General features: G+C 35.9%; 1 protein-coding gene across 7 annotated transcripts in view; it reads right to left on the bottom strand.

Moving 5' to 3' along the window:
- ZFYVE16 (zinc finger FYVE-type containing 16) overlaps nucleotides 1-20,096 on the bottom strand; it is a 54,426-nt gene that overhangs the window by 13,582 nt on the left and 20,748 nt on the right. For 6 of the 7 annotated variants that reach the window (XM_070373056.1, XM_070373057.1, XM_005904538.3 and 3 more), the window contains 10 exons: nucleotides 19,784-19,880; nucleotides 16,754-16,915; nucleotides 13,952-14,094; nucleotides 11,770-12,142; nucleotides 10,465-10,587; nucleotides 6,597-6,752; nucleotides 4,875-5,099; nucleotides 2,199-2,281; nucleotides 1,131-1,235; nucleotides 619-766 (listed from right to left, as the gene is read on the bottom strand). In XM_070373056.1, the coding sequence (XP_070229157.1) occupies nucleotides 619-766; nucleotides 1,131-1,235; nucleotides 2,199-2,281; nucleotides 4,875-5,099; nucleotides 6,597-6,752; nucleotides 10,465-10,587; nucleotides 11,770-12,142; nucleotides 13,952-14,094; nucleotides 16,754-16,915; nucleotides 19,784-19,880 (1,615 nt within the window). The remainder of the gene's footprint in view (nucleotides 1-618; nucleotides 767-1,130; nucleotides 1,236-2,198; nucleotides 2,282-4,874; nucleotides 5,100-6,596; nucleotides 6,753-10,464; nucleotides 10,588-11,769; nucleotides 12,143-13,951; nucleotides 14,095-16,753; nucleotides 16,916-19,783; nucleotides 19,881-20,096) is intronic. The other variant, XM_070373060.1, reaches the window with a different exon arrangement.

Genomic DNA, 20,096 nt, shown 5'->3' with positions numbered 1-20,096 from the left:
AAAAAACAACAATAATAATTATGTTTTAAACTGCTCTTTTTATGGTATATGATATTTGTTAAATGCATGGTCAGAGAAGTTCCGCCATGCCACATAGTGCACCCAATGGAAAAAAAAGTGGAAGAAAGGTGTGTGTATGGAGGGGTATTGCTTAAATATACACACAAGCAAGAAGTCTCCAAAAGGATATACCAAAAATTGATAATGTTGGTTTTGTTGCCTGTAGGGAGTGGAAAAGGGTAGTTTTATAAATCATTCTTACACTTATCTACCCTGTGCTTCCTGCTAATAGGCATTGCAGCAGAGCTTGCAAAACACTCTGGCAAAAACACTCCAGAGAACCCACTATATGAGACACACTAAACCTGAAGACATCAAAATAAATACTGTACTCCAAGTCTTTAAACCTAATGTTGCCCAAGATAAAACACACACATGCACACACACACAAATTAGAAGCAATTTTTTTCTGTTTCTATAGCTAAATATTTAAAGCATACTGTTTCATCATCATCAATTCAGCAAATAAGTAAAACATCTATATATATATTCCCTCTTTGAAAGGAATTCTATTTTTTGAGATGGTTTTATGGATCAACACTAGGAACCAATACTCACCTTTTCTAGGATGGCCAGTAGCACTGTTGGCCTGTGTCTGATAAACTCCATCATTCTGTATACAGACTAGATGAGAATCTGCTTCTGTACTGAAACTGGCTCCAATGCTAATGACATGCTCATTAGAAGAATTTATTACTTTCATTACCTAGGGAAAAAATACTCATTTAGAAACAGTTTTAACATTTTATGCCTTTATTAGTTACAGTAATTCAAAGAGTCATATTTCTGACCACCTTTATCAAGCTTTTAGTCTGGACAACTCCCTGAGAATGAGTCAGAAACAAATGCTTTAAGATAAAATTGCCTCAATTAAAAAACAGATAAAAATAGTAACAAAAAGAAAAAATAGGATTAAACATATCCTCTACTAGGCAACAAATCTTAAATTTCAACAATAACTTTTTCCTGCCATTATATATTAGTCCAATTCAGAACAAGAAATTTAACACACTTCTAAAGAAATCTAATGTTCAATATTTTCAAAACTTGAATAAAGTAATTACACTTACATCACTGTATTTTTTCCGAGGTATTTTTATGCAGCTCTTCCCCATTTCCATATGAATCAACAGCTGATCTATATTATGCAAGGTATACTGGTAATTTCGAAGGTCCTACGTAAAACAATGATATTTCATAAAACTCAAAACTACTATCCATGAACATTTACCCATTCATTAAATCCTTTTTTTAAAGAGTATCTGTCATTTTTAAACTTGTTATACATAACTATCAAAATGCCATCCAGAAAGCAATGCCAACTTCACAAACAAACTAATCCTTCCAACTACTTTATAATAATATAAAAAATATTCTCAGGAAGAACTCTGTAGTATTTGAGGGTGTTCTAATCTTTTCTTTGGGGCTTCCTTGGTGGCTCAGATGGTAAAGAATTTTCCTTCAATGTGGGAGACCTGGGTTCAATCCCTGGGTTGGGAAGATCCCATGGAGAAGGAACTGGATACCCAGTATTCTTGCCTGGAGAATTCCATGGAAAGAGGAGCCTGGCAGGCTACAGTCCATGGGGTCACAGAGTCAGACATGACTGAGTGACTAACACTTGCACTCCTCTTTCCAGTTACAGATCTTCCAAAATAGGTCTTCTAACTGAACATTTATAAATAAAAGCAAGTCCACTGAAATACTTTTCTATTATAAAAGGTAAACACAAAATTAGAGAAATTAGAGGTACAAGGGAACCAGAAATCATCTAATCCAATAGTTTCTAGTAAAAAAGAGATGACTTAGGCCAGTTTGCTCAAAATCACCAAACTGATTAACTATACTTTTACTAAAACTTCAACAACTGTGTAAACCTCACATTACCTAAATATGTAAGCACTGCAGCTGAATGAATGAATCACAGGCAATCTAAATCAGGTATACATGAAGAAATGTGTTCTAAAAGCACTTCATCAAGAAAGCTCATTATGTTAAATAAATTAGGATTTATTATAAATGAACTTTCATTATACCAAATATGCCAAATTAAAATAGAAAAAAATAAATATATAAATTTGCTAAATTAATTTAAGTAACAATATAAGAATACTTAATAAAATAGTTCAATTACTCACAACAAGTAAGTTCATAATAGTGTGTCCTATGTCTCCAAAAAGAGGTTTTCGGCCTCTGATACTTGTTAAAGGAGCAGGATATGCTATATATAAGAATAGAAAACTGGTTACCATCAACAAAAACCAAAAGAAGCCTTGAATTTATTACTGTTAATTCTCATTTTTCAAAATTTATGAATAAATACCACTTATTCGGATCTTTGGGGAGAGTAAGAGGTGACATTAACACATACTGGGTATGTACTAGATGCTACATTGAACTGGGACCTCTATATACAGTTTCCTCTTTAAATCGCATTAACAACCCAATTAGGCAAGTGTATCTACTTACTTTACAAATGGGAAGTAGACAGAGGTTAATAACCCTGTGGTTTCTAAGCTAATAACTAGTAAAAGAGATATGTAACCAGGATTGCTCAATTCCAAAGCACTTAATCTTTTCATCATACATGTTGTTTACAAACATTATAATGTCTGGGAAATCACCATAACTGGCTGGACCTCTATAAAATTCTTATAATTTAAAAAGAAACATTCTGAAAATTTAAAACAAAGTATGAAGAATTCAAGATTTTTAAGGCAATTGTAAATAATGTTCAATTGTGTTAATTTATGGATGATATAGTTCTTGGATCAGCATGATAAAAGGAACATGCAGGAAGATAGTGCAAAGAAGTGACGTGGAATCTGTCAGCTAACTACTCTTCTCTTTCTCTAGGACACTATAAACACTGCACACCAACAGAGAAAAGTACCTCGGTGGCAATGCAGCAGGACTTCTGGAAGAAAAGGAAAGTAAGAACAGGAAGATAAGACTATTTCTATGATGGTAAAAATCAGACATGTTAAACTGGGAATTTCAGTTCTCAGCTTAGATTAAATAAACCTCTTTGATACCTATTATATAAATGTACTTTTTTAAGATTCTAAGAAAACACACCTGACATTATCTACTTAAAAAAAATTAAGGGTAACTCACATCTTTGCTACATACAAACATATTTTTTTAGTTTTAAAAAATGACAACTAAGCTATTTGGATGACAAAGAATACAGAAAAAATGTAAGTTAGTGGTAAAACACATTAAAATGGGAAACAATATGATTAAGGTAAAGGCTGACTTTTTTACTTCATTTTATATGAATAGGGAGCATCCATTGCAACTTGATTGAGGTAATTTTACCTAAAAAATTAATCTTCAAAAGGTTATGACTTAGAATGACATTCTGTCAGTTACAAAGGGACTTCATAAATCATCTAATTCAACATTTAATGATATTCCAAATAGTCTCAACATAAAAGTACAGGAAATTCCTATTGGAAAATCACTAATTTCAGACAGTTTTCAGTCTTTAATCTTGGGACTCTTAACTTCTGCAATGAACTTCTCCATAGGTATATTACTTACAACAAAATAATCACACACATACACACACATCCCACAATTTCAAATTCTAGTCTAAAGTGGCATGAACACCAGTTACATCAAAATGCTGGTCTATCTAAAATCCAGCAAAACACAAAGAACTCAGAAAACAGAGACTAATTAACTTCTGTGTATAACTGGTAATTTTTCTCATTACCACTAAACAGCTATCATAGCTTTCCACCTCCAACCTGATATTTTGAGAAGTCTTTCAAAATATTACTCTGTAATTTTCCTATTTTCAGTATAAGAAAAACAGATTTAGTATACAGAAGTGATACTGGCAAAAATACTGGCCAAATTTATAGATTATTATGTTCCATAACGATTTAAGATTAGCCAGTATTTTGACCTAACTTTCCTAAAGTAACATTCAAATATTAGTATCAGAGACAAAACATGAGCCTGAATGGATGAAACACGTGGCTCAGAATGCTATCTCTTAAGCTCTTTGGTTCACAGTACAAAGCCTGAGATGAAAGTTAATTTTTCACTTCTTACAACACAATTTAATAGTATCACATATTTAAATCTCAAATGGTAAGGACCACCCCCTCAAATTAGAGTTTAATAAATTTGCCAAATAGATTTAAATGTATGTCTCTTTCATGGAATTTGTCCTTTTTGAAATAGTAATGGTCACTTTTATAACTTCTCTACATTTAATTTTCCTCCAAGAAAATATCCATTCAATTAGAAGCAAATGCCTAAATTTTCCTTATATGTGATATACTTTACATGCAATAAATAAATTATTCTTTTCTGTGAGGGATAAAGAAAGCTGTAAATTCAAAAAAGTTTAACACAGAAATTATTTTAGCTTAGAGATAACCTTAGAAATATACATAAGCCTTGACCATTACTTCACAGTCATTTATGTCTGTCATTATAGTATGTACAAATTGGGGTGGGGCACAATGATTTATCTTAATACATAAGCAACATAACAAAATGAACTCCTTAACAGTAACTACTTTCAAGAAAACTTTTCAAGGTTTTCTGTGTTTTGTTTTGAAGTTCAAAAAAAATTTTAAGGTAAGTTAATAATATAATAATTAGGAACATCTACAAACTCGTAACATATCAAGGTTGTCTAATCTTGTACCAGAGGAGGGCTGTTTTAGAATTTTAAAAGTACATCAAAACAAAAGTAGTCCCATTAATACATTAAAAATTCATTTTAATGATATGTGAAATTCTTATTTACAGTCAGTATATGAACCTATATAATTTATTACTCTAAAACTTACCTTTATATTCTGCACCCAATCTCAACATTAAACGCATAGGAAAAACCTTTGCCCATGGAATCTCTAGCTTCTGGATAAGAATTCCACAAAGAAAAGGATTACTTGGTAATAGGAGATCATCAAGTTTCTGAAAAGTAGGTGTAATAAATAAAAATCCTCCATGATCCTTGCTGCTGAGAAAACTCTCAGTAAAGGTAATACTGTCCAAGTTTTCTATGTATTTTCCTAGAAATAAAATCATTAATAAAAAGACTTTAAATTGTTTTCAAGTGGCATTCTGAGTCTGAATGTCCCAATATAAACTTTCTTAAAGAAAAGCAATATATTTTCCTTACTTTCACTCTTGAAGAAGCATTAAATACCTTGTGTGCACAAAGTTCAGTTATTTCTGAGGACTGGAAATTGTGGACAAAAATTTGTGAATGTTTCTAACCATGGGTGTTTTTAAATTTTTCTCCTTACTTCAAGGTCAAGTGAAAGTCATCATGTTCCCCAAATCTTATACAACCTTTCCATGGTTTTAGTTACCTCTGGTCAACTATGGTCCAAAAATATTAACTGGAAAATTACATAAATCTCTTGCTATCCTGCTCTGCCCCACTGGGATGTGAACCACACCTTGGGTCATCTGTCCAGCATGTTCACACTGTATATGCTACAGGCCATCAGTCACTCAGTAGTAGTCTCCGTTATTAGATCAACTGTTACAGTCACTGTGCTTGTGTTCAGGTAAGCCTTTTTTTTTTTTTTTTTTTAGTTCAGTTGCTCAGTCGTGTCCGACTCTTTTCGACCCCATGGACCACAGCAAGCAAGGCCTCCTTGACCATCATCAGGTAAGCCTTATTTTTCTTAATATTGGCCCCAAGGCACTAGACAAGTGATGTTGGCAATTCGGATGTTCTCTTACTCTGCCTAATTTATAAATTAAGCTTCTTCATAGTTATGTATGAAAAAATAGTATGCGTGTGGTATGTGTGTGGCTTTCCCAGTAGCTCAGCTGGTAAAGAATCCGCCTGCAATGCAGGAGACCCTGGTTCGATTCCTGGGTCGGGAAGCCCTCCTGTGAAGGGATAGGATAGGCTACCCACTCCAGTATTCTTAGATGTCTCTGGTGCCTCAGACAGTAAAAAGTCCGCCTACAATACACAAGACCTGAGTTCAATCCCTGGGTTGGGAAGATCCCCTAGAGGAAGGCATCACAACCTACTCTAGTATTCTTGCTTGGACAATCTCCATGGACAGAGGAGCCTGGTAGGCTGCAGTCCATAGGGTCGTAAAGAGTCAGACACAACTGAGCAACTAAGCACAGCACACATATATATATTATATATATATACATATATGCTATTTTTCATATAGTATATATCTACTACAGAAAAATAGTACAATAGGGTTTGGTACCATTTCCAGTTTTAGGCAGCCACTGGGGTCTTGGAACTTATCCCCTGCAGATAAAGGGGGACTACTGTGTAGACACATAAGAAGATCAAGAAAGTAAATATATTTTACCTTTTAAAATAGGAAAAAAAAAAAAAAACAATAAAGACAATAGTCATGTAAAATGCTAGATTTAAGGAGACTGAAAATGATAACTAAGCTCTTTTAGGTAATAAGTAATCTCGTCATAAAATAAACCTTTAGTACAGTTAGCACTGCTAAAAGCAAAAATGCCCCTCATTTATCCATCCCCTGGTCTGAACAGTTAAAAATAAAATACTGTACCTTTCAGAGCATCCTTATAAATGGTGATAAACAGTCTGAATATGTCCTTAGGAATAGTATCTTCATTTGGCAAACATAGCAATAGAATAATAATTTCTGCCTGTCCCAAGCCATGCAATCCATTGGTTGAGAAGTACCAGTATTTGTCTGAGGAATCTTAAGTGACAAAAGCATACAACTATAAATGTCAGCTTCTAATTGTCCTTTGCATGAAGCACAACTTTTCAAACTCCTTATTTCCCCAATGTTCTCACAAAACTTAAACTGTTGTGTAAGATGACTTGTGTAACTATGTAAGATTACTTCAATAGTTTTGGTCTCAAGTCAAATAACAGGGAGGGAACAGAGCCCCACCCATCAATAGAAAATTGGATTAAAGATTTACTGAGCATGGCCCCGCCCTCAGAACAAGATCCAGTTTCCCCCTCAGTCAGTCTCTCCCATCAGGAAGCTGGCATAAGCCTCTTATCCTTCTCCACCAGAGGCAGGCAGAATGAAAACCACAATCACAGAAAATTAACCAATCTGATCACACGGACAAGAGCCTTGTCTAACTCAATGAAACTATGAGCCATGCCCTGTAGTGCTGCCCAAGACGGACAGGTCGTGGTGGAGAGGTCTGACAAAATGTGGTCCACTGGAACTCCCCCAGTCGGTAGGTGCCCAATACGCTACTGGAAATCAGCGGAGACATAACTCCAGAAAGAAAAGAAGAGACGGAGCCAAAGCAAAAGCAATATCCAGTTGTAGATGTGACTGGTGACAGAAGTAAAGTCCTATGCTATAAAGAGCAATATTAAAACCAATACAATATTGTAAAGTAATTAGCCTCTAATTAAAAAAAAAAAAAAAAAAAAGCAATACTGCAAGGAACCTGGAATGTTAAGTCCATGAATCAAGGCAAATTGGAAGTGGTCAAACAGGAGATGGCAAGAGCGAACACTGACATTTTAGTAATCAGTGAACTGAAATGGACTGGAATGGGTGAATTTAACTCAGATGACAATTACATCTACTACTCTGGGCAAGAATCCCTTAGAAGAAATGGAGTAGCCATCATGGTCAACAAAAGAATCCAAAATGCAGTACTTGGATGCAATCTCAGAAACGACAGAATGATCTCTGTTTGTTTTCAAGGCAAACCATTCAATATCCCAGTAATCCAAGTCTATGACTGGAGCAGTAATGCTAACAAAGCTGAAGTTGTACAGTTCTATGAAAACCTACAAGACCTTCTAGAACTAACACCCATAAAAAATGTCCTTTTCATTAGAGGGGACTGGAATGCAAAAGTAGGAAGTCAAGAAATACCTGGAGTACCAGGCAAATTTGGCCTTGGAGGACAGAATGAAGGGCTAATAGAGTTTTGCCAAGAGAATGCACTGGTCATGGCAAACACCCTCTTCCAACAACACAAAAGACGACTTTACACATGGATATCACCAGATGGTCAACTCCAAAATCAGATTGATTATATTCTTTGTAACCAAAGATGGAGAAGCTCTATACAGTCAGCAAAAACAAGACAGGGAGCTGACTGTGGCTCAGATCATGAACTCCTTATTGCCAAATTGAAGAAAGTAGGGAAAACCACTAGACCATTCAGGTATGACCTAAATCAAATCCCTTATGATTATACAGTGGAAGTGACAAACAGATTCAAGGGATTAGATCTGACAGACAGAGTGCCTGAAGAACTATGGACGGAGGTTTGTGACATTGTACAGGAGGCAGTGATAAAGACCATCCCCAAGAAAAAGAAATGCAAAAAGGCAAAATGGTTGTCTGAAGAGGCCTTACAAATACCTGAGAAAAGAAGATAAGCAAAAGGCAAAGGAGAAAAGGAAGATATACTCATCTGAATGCAGAATTCCAAAGAACAGCAAGGAGAGATGAGAAAGCCTTCCTCAGTGATCAATGCTAAGAAATACAGGAAAACAATAGAATGGGAAAGACTAGAGATCTCTTCGAGAAAATTAGAAATACCAAGGGAACATTTCATGGCAAGATGGGTTCAATAAAGGACAGAAATAGTATGGACCTAACAGAAGCAGAAGATATTAAGAGGTGGCAAGAATACACAGAAGAACTATACAAAAAAGATCTTCACGACCCAGATCATCACGATGGTGTGATCCCTCACCTAGAGCCAGATATCCTGGAATGCGAAGTCAAGTGGGCCTGAGGAAGCATCACTACAAACAAAGCTAGTGGACGTGATGGAATTCCAGTTGAGATATTTCACACCCTAAAAGATGATGCTATGAAAGTGCTGCATTCAATATGCCAGCAAATTTGGAAAACTCAGCAGTGGCCACAGGACTGGAAAAAGTCAGTTTTCATTCTAACCCCAAAGAAATCCAACGCCGAAGAATGCTTAAACTACCACACAACTGCACTCATTTCACACACTAGCAAAGTAATGCTCAAAATACTCCAAGCCAGTCTTCAACAGTACATGAACTGCGAACCTCCAGATGTTCAAGGTGGTTTTAGAAAAGGCAGAGGAACCAGAGATCAAATGGCCAACATCCGCTGGATCATCAAAAAAGCAGGAGAGTTCCAAAAAAACATCTATTTCTGCTTTATTGACTATGCCAAAGCCTTTGACTGTGTGGATCACAACAAACTGTGGAAAATTCTGAAAGAGATGGGAATACCAGACCACCCAACCTGCCTCCTGGGAAATCTGTATGCAGGTCAAGAAGCAACAGTTAGAACTGGACATGGAACAACAGACTGGTTCCAAATAGGGAAAGGAGTACATTGAGGCTGTATATTGTCACCATGCTTATTTAACTTATATGCAGAGTACATCATGCAAAATGCTGGGCTGGATGAAGCACAAGCTGGAAGCAAGATTGCCGGGAGAAATATCAATAACCTCAGATACGCAGATGACACCATCCTTACAGCAGAAAGTGAAGAGGAACTAAAGAGCCTCTTGATGAAAGTGAAAGAGGAGAGTGAAAAAGTTGGCTTAAAGCTCAACATTGAGAAAACTAAGATCATGGCATCTCATCCCATCACTTCATGGCAAATAGATGGGAAAACAATAGAAACAGTGACAGACTTTATTTTTGGGAGCTCCAAAATCACTGCAGACGGTAACTGCAGCCATTAAATTAAAAGATGCTTGCTCCTTGGAAGAAAAGTTATGACCAACCTAGACAGCATACTAAAAAGCAGAGACATTACTTTGCCGACAAATGTCCGTCTAGTCAAAGCTATGATTTTTCCAGTAGTCATGTATGGATGCAAGAGCTGGAATATAAAGAAAGTTGAGCACCGAAGAATTGATGCTTTTGAACTGTGGTGTTGGAGAAGACTCTTGAAAGTCCCTCGGACAGCAAGGAGATCCAACCAGTCCATCCTAAAGGAAATCAGTCCTGAATATTCATTGGAAGAACTGATGCTGAAGTTGAAATTCCAATACTTTGGCCACCTAATGCGAAGAATTGATTCTTTTGAAAAGACCCTGATGCTGGGAAAGACTGATGGTGGGAGGAGAAGGGGATGACAGAGGATGAGATGGTTGGATGGCGTCACAGACTCAATGGACATGAGTTTGAGTAGGCTCCGGGAGTTGGTGATGGACAGGGAGGCCTGGCATGCTGCAGTCCAAGGAGTCGCAAAGAGTCAGACACGACTGAGCAACTGAACTGAGTAAAAATCTTTAAACTATTACTTCAAAAATCACTGCATGTGAAACTGCAAAATTTATTCATATAATTTTTGACTAAAAAAATCAATATCCAATACTGCTTATTTTTTTACAGTTGTCAATCAAAATTTAACCTGACAATGAAATTAATTATTCAGAAATCCTGCTTACCAATTAGGCAAAGAAAAATAAATCGTTACTTACAAAATGCTAACTTGACATTCACAAGTAGATTAGCATTTAAGACAAATGTAACAGGACAAGAACCTTCGCCTTCAAGAAGCAAAATGATCTGTTCATGAGATGGGTGTTTTTCTACTACAGGCACTAAAACATGAAAACAACATATTAATTAGAATAAAGATGTCTCCTGTTAAATATGCCTATCACAAAAAAGCCACATTTATAAATCCACCAATGACTTGATCCCAGTTAAAAAGCAAAAACACATCTCATGAAATCAATCAACAACCAGACAACTGTTATATACTACTAATTTTTACTTTTCAATTTATGTGAATATATTAATATTAGAATACATATAAATTCTGATCAATTATATTATATGTATATATAGTCTATGCACAAACATGTTGATTAAATTTCAGCAGCTTTAAGCTTTTAAGACAGTTTTCTAAAGTGGATTCCAATCTGCCAGCCACTCCAATTACAAATTCTAAAATTTGCAACTATAAAAGTAGTCTAGACCCAAATTGTATATACTGCTTGCTGTGATATGCCTTAGGTCAGTGATAAGTGGCTAAGAAAGAACTTGACAATCAACAGGAAAATATACCAATGGCATGCAAAGAACAGGGCTTACAGTATTTTTTTGCCACCATCACTAGGATCATGAAATAGCTCCTACTTACAGAACAGAGATCCTAGGCTTCATGCTCCTATACTATGAGGCACAGAACGTAATCATTTCACGTGGGATGCAGCATAAGGCCTGGAGTTACATGGATGTATTCTTAGGGAACTATTCCAAGGTGGCAGATAGCCACAGAATCTCCAGCTTAGAAAGGTCCTTGGAGACCACCTAAATTATCTTCTTTTACAAAGGAAGCTGAGGCCCAAAAGATTAAATTATACTTCAAGTCATAGGTATATCATGTAGCAGATGAGGAACTAAAATTTCTATTTCTGTCATCCAATCCAATATTCTTTTCTTTAGGTACTATGCATCTTAAAAAAAAAATGATATGGAGTCAAAACTAATAAAAGACTTAAAGCCTATGAATTTCTCTGTTGTACCGGACTTTAAATTAGGGACCCAGATACATGAATCACATTCAAATCAACTCAAGAGGTCAGATATTTTTAGAATTGTTTGTATACAGTAAGACTTTTTGCAAACTAGTGTTCCATGCCATCATACATATTTCAACCACAGTAAGTTTAAAAAAATACATTTCATATATCAGAGACAAAATTCATCAATATATTCTTCTTTAAAAAAAAAAAACAATAAAACTCCTTTTTAAATTTAAATAACTGCTATCCTACCTGATCGCTTTTCTCCAGATGTAACCAGAAGAGGGGGCAAGCTGTCCTCATCATCAGGTAGAAGACTCATCTTATTGCAAACATTATCAATACTACACAACAACCTGTAGTCTGAAGTACTAGCAACAGGTAAACTGCTGTTAACCAAGACATCAGTAGGACCTGATGGTTCCTCAGTTTCTGCAAAAACATCATCATCTAGTGTAAAAGAAGCAGATGTAGGCAACCCCTCAGTTCCTGTGTTTGTAGGCAATTTTTCCACAGGTGGAACCTGAGAAGTAGGACTTTGAATTATCTCATTTCTTGTATCTTCTGTCTCACTGTTTGGTTTTTCCACTGGAGTAGAATGGGCATGATCCACTGTGTTTACCATCTGTGAAATATGGAGGAAAAAGCCCAAATCAGTTCAGGGTCTCTGCTCAAATGTGAAATATTGATTGTAGACAGTCAAAGATATCTTTTGAAAAAGAATAAATAAAATCAAAATGGGCTCAGAAATTCTGTAGAAGCCAAATTTCCCAAAAAAACAGTACCATCTTGCTTCTAAATTCAAGAACACAGGTTTAGCTTTACTATATGCTCAGGTAAGTATGACTTTAATTTTATAGACTGGAAAAAGGAGGCAAGGACAACTTCAGGATCCTATTCCATACCACAAAGTGAGCATGTTTATTAGTTCAACCCAAGGCACTCCTCCTCCTAATAGACAAAAAAGCCTGGCTGGGAGGTGGCAAGGGAGAGGAAAAGGGGAGAAGGCAGAGAGGGAGAGTGGTTAGGAAGCAAAATGGTAGATATACTCCACAACAGTAGCCGTCTGGAATAAACTATACATCAAATCTGCTTCAATTAAGCCCCCCTCCCCCTTTTTTTTAAGACTGGCCAAACCTGAGTCAATAGAGAACTGTTTATGAACTCAAGTAATACTAGCCTCTGTAAAAATTCCATTTTGTTAAAATACTGATTGAGGGTAGGTGCTAGCTAAGGAACATACTTTTGGTAATTACGGCTCCTTGTAAAACCTAGCTCATGAACTCTTACTGACAAACAACATAAGTTTATATAGTATGGAAACTTGAAGAGAGGATACATGTGCATCTTGTCTAATGTATGTACCCTGGATAAACCAGGTAACTGGCTCAGAGGAGATGCTCAATAAATCTGTTTAATGAATAAATAAGATTTCTACTTCATATGTCCATACTTACTTTTTAAAGTATATTACTATTTTACAATTAAGAGTTCTTAGTGGGTTTGGATTCTGTCTTCTATTTAACACCTAGTACATCTGTATAAATATAAACATATATACTACCATCAGATACTTCACTGAATGTTTGAAAATCATTAAACAAATTAGTCTAAATTGCCTTACTAAATCTCAGTTCTATTTCCCCATACTAGGGGTTCTCAAAATGTGGTCCAGGGATCTCAACACCCTTTCAGGAAGTCAGTGAGGTCCCAGGATTTTCTTCATTTAACTAAAACAACATATCACAACAGACTGAATTTAGAAGTAGATGTAAGAATCTATCTTCTATTAAGCCAGATGTTAAAGAAATTCACACAAAATATAAAACAATGTTATTCCTCTCACTAAACTTTTATTTTGAAAACTTTTCATAAAAATATTATTTCTATTAATGAGTTTATTTTTAATTTAAAATTTTTGTCAGTTTTAATTCAGTAATTATCAATAAACATAACCCACATAACCTGCAGTTCTTTTGAGTTCTCAATAATTTTTAGGAGCATAAAGGGGTCCTGAGATAAAAAAAAAAATTTAAGAATCACTGCCTTAAACTGACATTAAAAAATAAAATCTAAAATATATTCACTACATCATATGTTTCTCATTTAATGAAGCTCAAAGCCTTTTTTAAAAAGTACTCTAGTAATCAGGGGCTTCCCTGGTGCCTCAGTGGTAAAATATCCGTCTACCAACGCAGGAGGTGCAGGTTCAACCCCAGGGTCAGGCACATCCCCTGGAGAAGGAAATGGCAACCCACTCCAGTATTCTTGCTTGGGAAATCCCATGGACTGAGGAATCTGGCAGGCCATAGTCTGCGGGGTCGCCAAAGAGTCAGATATGACTTAGCAACTAAACGACTCTAAGAATCATGCAAGGAATTACCTATAAAATAAAATTTTACTAAATTAACAAGTCATTCTTTAGATTCCTTACCAACGGCATATCAGGTAAGAGAGGACTAAAGTCTTCAGAACATCTTTTACTTCCAGATGATAATTTTGTTGTATCTGCAACTTCACCATTGGGCAATATACCATCTGCAAACCATACTCTCTTCTGTTCTTTGGAGCATAATCCTAGAATCAGTTTAAAAAAGTAAAGCATTTTAATTTGATATTGCAATGATTTAATATTAAATAGGTCAGGAAAAGTTTTCAAAAGCTTTTTCTAACTATTGGCAAGCCCTGCATTTCAGGGTTTCAAGGCCTACAGAAATGGCTTTTTGTGATTCATCTACCCAGAATAGTTTTTTTCCTAATTCCCACAAAGGCAGGGCTGGCCCTAGGAATCCCGAAGTCAGAAAGAGTATTCAGGAGACGTTATACCTTAAGGACATCGGATGCAGATTTAAAGCCTATATCATTAAGGCTAACTTTGTGAGTATGGAGACCAAATGAAATTTAGGGACTAAGACACAGGGAGGGAAAATGGAATAGATCAGAGCATGGTAGATAAGCAAAGGGAAAAAAGTATTAAGAACAGAAGAAAGAAGCATAAAAAATCTAAAAAAAGAAATGGGATCACTTGTGCATCAGAGGTCAATTTCTACTTCTAACAGAAGCACATGTTTTGTTCTTATAATGTTGGATATTTACATTTTTTAATACAATTAATTTACATTTCTTAATAGTAATTAATATTTTTCTCTCAGATTTGGAGGAAATAACTAGATGTCAGCATAAATATCTGTTTTCTTTTGTTAAAAAGCATCTATGGAGGAAGGTTATGAAAATTCCTACCAGATTTTAGAACATATAAACATCAAAAGGACCAACTTTCCATATCATAATACAAATAACACCGAAAAAACTGGACTCATATATAATTTCTGCAACATGGGTGGATATATTTTAAAAGGTATCTTTCTTATATTTGCAATGCTTCATAATTTAATAATTTTAAAGTCAATATAAGAAAATATATAAATATTTTAAAAAGTGGACTCATCATCTTTAGAGTTATAATAACCATACATGCTGAACCTCATTATTTAAGTTATAGTGATAAATAGAAAATAGCTATTAAGTGAGAGAGAAGTGAAACTCAAAATAGTTGACAGAAGTACTTGAATATGTCTGACAATCAGTTATCTTCTAGCATGTTACAGACTAATAGTTTATGTTAAAAAAAATATACACAGTACTGAATAGCACAGGGAACTACACTCAGTATTTTATAATAACCTATAAGGGAAAGAATCTGCAACAGAATATATATACATATGTAACCGAATCACTGCACCATACACCTGAAACTAACACAACACTGTAAATCAGCTATACTTTAATTTGAAAATTAAATGAAGGCCTATACAGGTTTTACTCAAGATCCTACAACCTACTACAATAGGTTGTAAAAAAGAACAGAGTGCCCAAAGGTTTTTAAATCTTTAAAAGTTTTTTAGAAGATATAAGAAACATTTTTTATTGTAGTGAAATACACATTTAAAAATAGATTTTTAAGGAAAGGGAGACATGCCAATTATTTACCTATTGTCTTTCAAATCCAAGCCCACCCTTCTATATGGTGTTCTGTGATACTCTTTGGACATCTGAAAGGTGCAATTCCCAGCCCCCCGTGCTAGTTGGTTCTGGTCACAGGTACTAATGACAGGCACTGGTTGAAGACTGAAAGGTGGGAAGAGAAGGAATTCTTTCTGTTTCTAGTTTCTGCCAGGATCTCTGCAGCAGCACCACCACCAGATATACCTAACATGTCCCGTGAATTTCAGTACTCCTTACATCAATCAATTAATCAAGCTGGGAACACTCCTTCAGTTATCTTAACACCAATCCTATGAGGCTCCTCAGTGGCCCCAGCATTTGCCACTTGGTGTTCCTCTAGAAGCAACAGCACCAGCTTCATGATGTGGTACCCTAATCCATGAGCACCACATCTGAGAACCAAGCATCTCCTGGTATTCCTGTACTAAGTTCTAGTAACACTGACTCTCCCCTTTCATTCTCCCAACCCTAGGGATAGCAGCTGCTTTCTGCACTTACTAATCTCTGAGTCACTTGTTCAGTCACTCAGTTGTGTCTGACGTTTTGAGACCCCATGGACTGCAGCACACCAGGCCTCCCTGTCCCTCACTATCTCCATGAGTTTGCCCAAACTCATGTCCATTGAGTCTGTGATGCCATCCAACCATCTCATCCTCTGTCGTCCCTTTCTCCTCCCGCCTTCAATCCCTCCCAGTATCAGGGTCTTTTCCAATGAGTTGGCTCTTCACATCAGGTGGCCAAAGTATTGGAGTTTCAGCTTCAGCATCAGTCCTTCCAATGAATATTCAGGACTGATTTCCTTTAGGATTGACCGGTTTGATCTGCTTGCAGTCCAAGGGACTCTCAAGAGTCTTCTCCAACACCACAGTTCCAAAGCATCAGTTCTTCGGTGCTCAGCTTTCTTTATGGTCCAACTCTCACATCCATACATGACTATTGGAAAAACCACAGCTTTGACCAGACGGATCTCTGTTGGCAAAGTAATGTCTCTGCTTTTTAATACGTTGTCTAGGTTTGTCACAGCTTTTCTTCCACCCTTGAGCGTCACTTGAGCATGCCCTTTTTGTTCTTCTACCCTTCTAACATACATACCCTTCTAACCAGTCCCCTGTATTAAGTTCCTTCTGGCAGCTAGTCTAAGGTTCTCTGTTCTCACTAGATTCCTGAATACTAGAAAACTTCTATTTTAATAATTTATCTTTAATATTAGACAGAATTTTCTTCTAGTTACCTTCAACACTTGGTTGTTTAAGTGCTGAGATTGGTAAAGTTGTAGGTGAAGGTATACTTGATGTTTGAGTCTCCTGAAGAGGCTGGACGGTGGCACACTCATCAGAATGATTAGATTTAAGATTAGAACCAGTTGGACTCATCATCCTTTCAAATGCCTGAGCTATAAAGGGAAAAAAATTCATCTCAGATGTTTTTAAACTTCAAAGTAAGTTATGATAAATATTCTATTTTTCAAGTTGTAAGGAGAAAGAAATCAAATGGCTAAACGAGAAGTGGCACGTGGGAAAGATAACATTCTTACTTCCTTATTTTAGTTGGCAGCATTCTACTTCAGTATAAGCTACCAATTAGTTAATTCAATATAATTTTGGCTTATGTTTGGTATCTACTAAAGAAAATCATTGTTATTTAATATGACCATCTGTTTTTGCCGTTGCACCCTTAGAGTCTATTTCCAGTATAGTTCCTAGTGATTCTTTTAAGACATAAATCCTTATCGTATCATTCTTCTGCTTAAAATCCTTAGTGGCTTCCCTACTAAAATGAAATTTTAAGTTGTTACAGTGGCCCACAAGACCCCGTCTTAGTCTGCTGCTGCTAAGTCGCTTCAGTCATGTTCGACTCTGTGCAACCCACAGACGACCCATAGACAGCAGCCCACCAGACTTCCCCGCCCCTGGGATTCTCCAGGCAAGAAAGAACACTGGAGTGGGCTGCCATTTCCTTCTCCTAAGAAGGAAAATGTCTTTGTCTACATTTCTATAAATCCCACCTCTGCTTTCCTAGTCAGCTGATATCATTTCTCACTAAAATCCTACTTACTCATCATGATACAGCCACTGAGGCCTCCTTGTTCTTCAACAGTGAAGCAAGCACTCTTCTAGGTTAGGGTCTTTGCTGTTACTGTTCTCTCTGCCTGGCATGTTCTTCCATATAGCTTTATTCTCTTATCTCCTTCAAGTCTCTGCTTAACATACCATAGTATCATAAGCCCTTATTCTTACCACCTTTTAAAATAACCACCTCTTGCCCCCAAATCTGTTACCATCTATCCCTCTTACACTTTTATTTTTATTTAGAATACTATCACCATCTGATATTCTCTTTGCTATCCTATCCATCACTCCCCACATTCATAAGCTCTATGAGATCAAAACGTCCCATGTTTTGTTTTCAGCTGGACCTCTAAAGCACTGAACAGTGCCTGAGCACTGCTGAATGATGTTTCACCCACACAACATGGAACAGCACTCACAGCTCTCCCGTAAGCATTTCTCCAAACTGATCTGCTACAAATGCTGCCACTGCTACAGTAACCGTCTTCAAGCGCCACTAAATTAGCACCCTCATGCAATGACTTCCTCTAACCGAACAAAATCCAAACGCAATACCCAGAGTTTCAAAGTAATTTCCAACCTGCCCTAAGTTTATGTAATGGCACTCACATGCATGCTTCTTTAAAACTTACAGTTTTAGCACAACTTCCTCATTATCCAGTCTATAACGAAACTATCTTTTCTTTTTCCTGGAATTTGTTCTAAAAGAGTCCTCGAGCCATTTTTCTATTAGTAACATTATTTTAAATGATCATGTCTACTATTTTCAACCCTAACATTGGTGTTAAAGTAACTTATTTATGTTTTCTTGTGGTGTATAAATTAATGATAAACAGAGCTACAAACGAAATTACATGTTATATCAAAACAGAATAAAACAGGTATCTAAATAAATCCATTCGAAATATTTTCTTTAATAAACTAATGCTTGATCTCAGTTTCCTAGTTGGTTTCTTTAATGACCGTATCTTCTCTCCTGGATCCTCAGAGTATGTTCTAATGTTCACCTAAAAATCTGACTTGTCAACTCGAAGAATGTTTCAAATCTTCATGGCTGCTTTATTTTTAACCGAGGAGAGATAATTATGTTGGAGCTTGCTCTAAGATTTCTTAATTCTGGCGATTGCTTGGCTAACAGTACCAGCAGTAGTCTTAAAGGCTACTGAAATGGCATAAGCAAAAGATTTAAGTACTTAAATTCTTCATAAAGACTGGTGGTAGTGTGGAAATATTAAAAGATTTACACTCTATTATCTTCCAGAGCAGAGGTCAACAGCAGGGAGTAAAGCAGCTTACCTCAGGCTAACAGACTCACATCAGAGCTTTTTGAAGAATTGCTGAAAAAATTTATCTTCATTCAAAAGAGAAAAACAAATTATTATCAGGTATTTATTCTCCTGGCTAACAGGAAGCAGTACCTGAGCTAGTGCACAGGTCTGGTCTTAAAAGTCCCAAGTAATATTTGCTGGGAATTAAACTGTCAACAAATCTTTAAAAATGCCAAGAAGTACTTACTCAAAAGAACAAACGTGTATTTGAAGAAAAAAACAAACATACATATATATAGACACATACACAACTGTGAGAACTAAAGTAAGACCACCAAGATTTTTGCTGATAATAATAGTAAACTAGCTAAACATACAAACAAAATTATAAAACTGAGAAAGGAGAGAAATATGTAAAAGATGAAACTGTATAAATAGTGTAACAGTCCTATGAATTTATATAAAAATTATAAATATTACTACCTTATCTTTCATTCCCACGGTAGGTTGTAATTTTCCATAAGGTGGGAACTATTATCTTGCCTTATGCTATTAATATATAAGACTGGGTAATATTTACTGGTAGGTATTCTATAAATGTTCAGATTAAGATGATGAGGACGACAATGATGGTGACAAAAACAAACAGGCGGATGAAATGCAGCATTTAGGGACCTGGTACCTGTTAAAAGTTAATGAACTGCCATCCCAGAAACTGAATGCTTCCTTTCCAGACTGGTAGTAATAATTGTGAGAGTGGAACAAAAAGAAGAGAAACCAAGCCTTGGGATGTCCCACCTAAGCCAGATAAGTCAACACTAGGTCCTCGCCTTAAGAAAATAAAGAAGTTTATCTTTGTCACAATCTAGTTGTTTTTAAGATATATTCAATTACTGGAAGAAGAAATGTCAGGTTCATACTCACCTTTACTAATAGTCTCATAGCAGACTACACATACTCTTGCCTCCTTCTCTAGATACTGCAATTTACACTTCCTATTACAACAGACACCGCAAAATACCTGAAGAGAATAAAATATCAAATTTGATTTTGTTTCAAGCATGGTTATACCTACTGGAGGCAAACACCATTTTTCTGATTACATGACAATCTTTCTAATCATCATAATCATAGGTAATTATTAAAATGATTCTTTTTATTTTTATTGTTTTACTTAAATGAGGTTTCTACAATTTAAAATTATGTTACTGACGAGAATTCCTTTAAATCAATTACG

Source organism: Bos mutus, chromosome 7, assembly GCF_027580195.1.
Source record: "Bos mutus isolate GX-2022 chromosome 7, NWIPB_WYAK_1.1, whole genome shotgun sequence".
NCBI classification, from domain to species: domain Eukaryota; kingdom Metazoa; phylum Chordata; class Mammalia; order Artiodactyla; family Bovidae; genus Bos; species Bos mutus.
The sequence above is the reverse complement of the archived record's forward strand: the minus strand, read 5'-3'. Positions and strand labels throughout refer to the sequence as shown.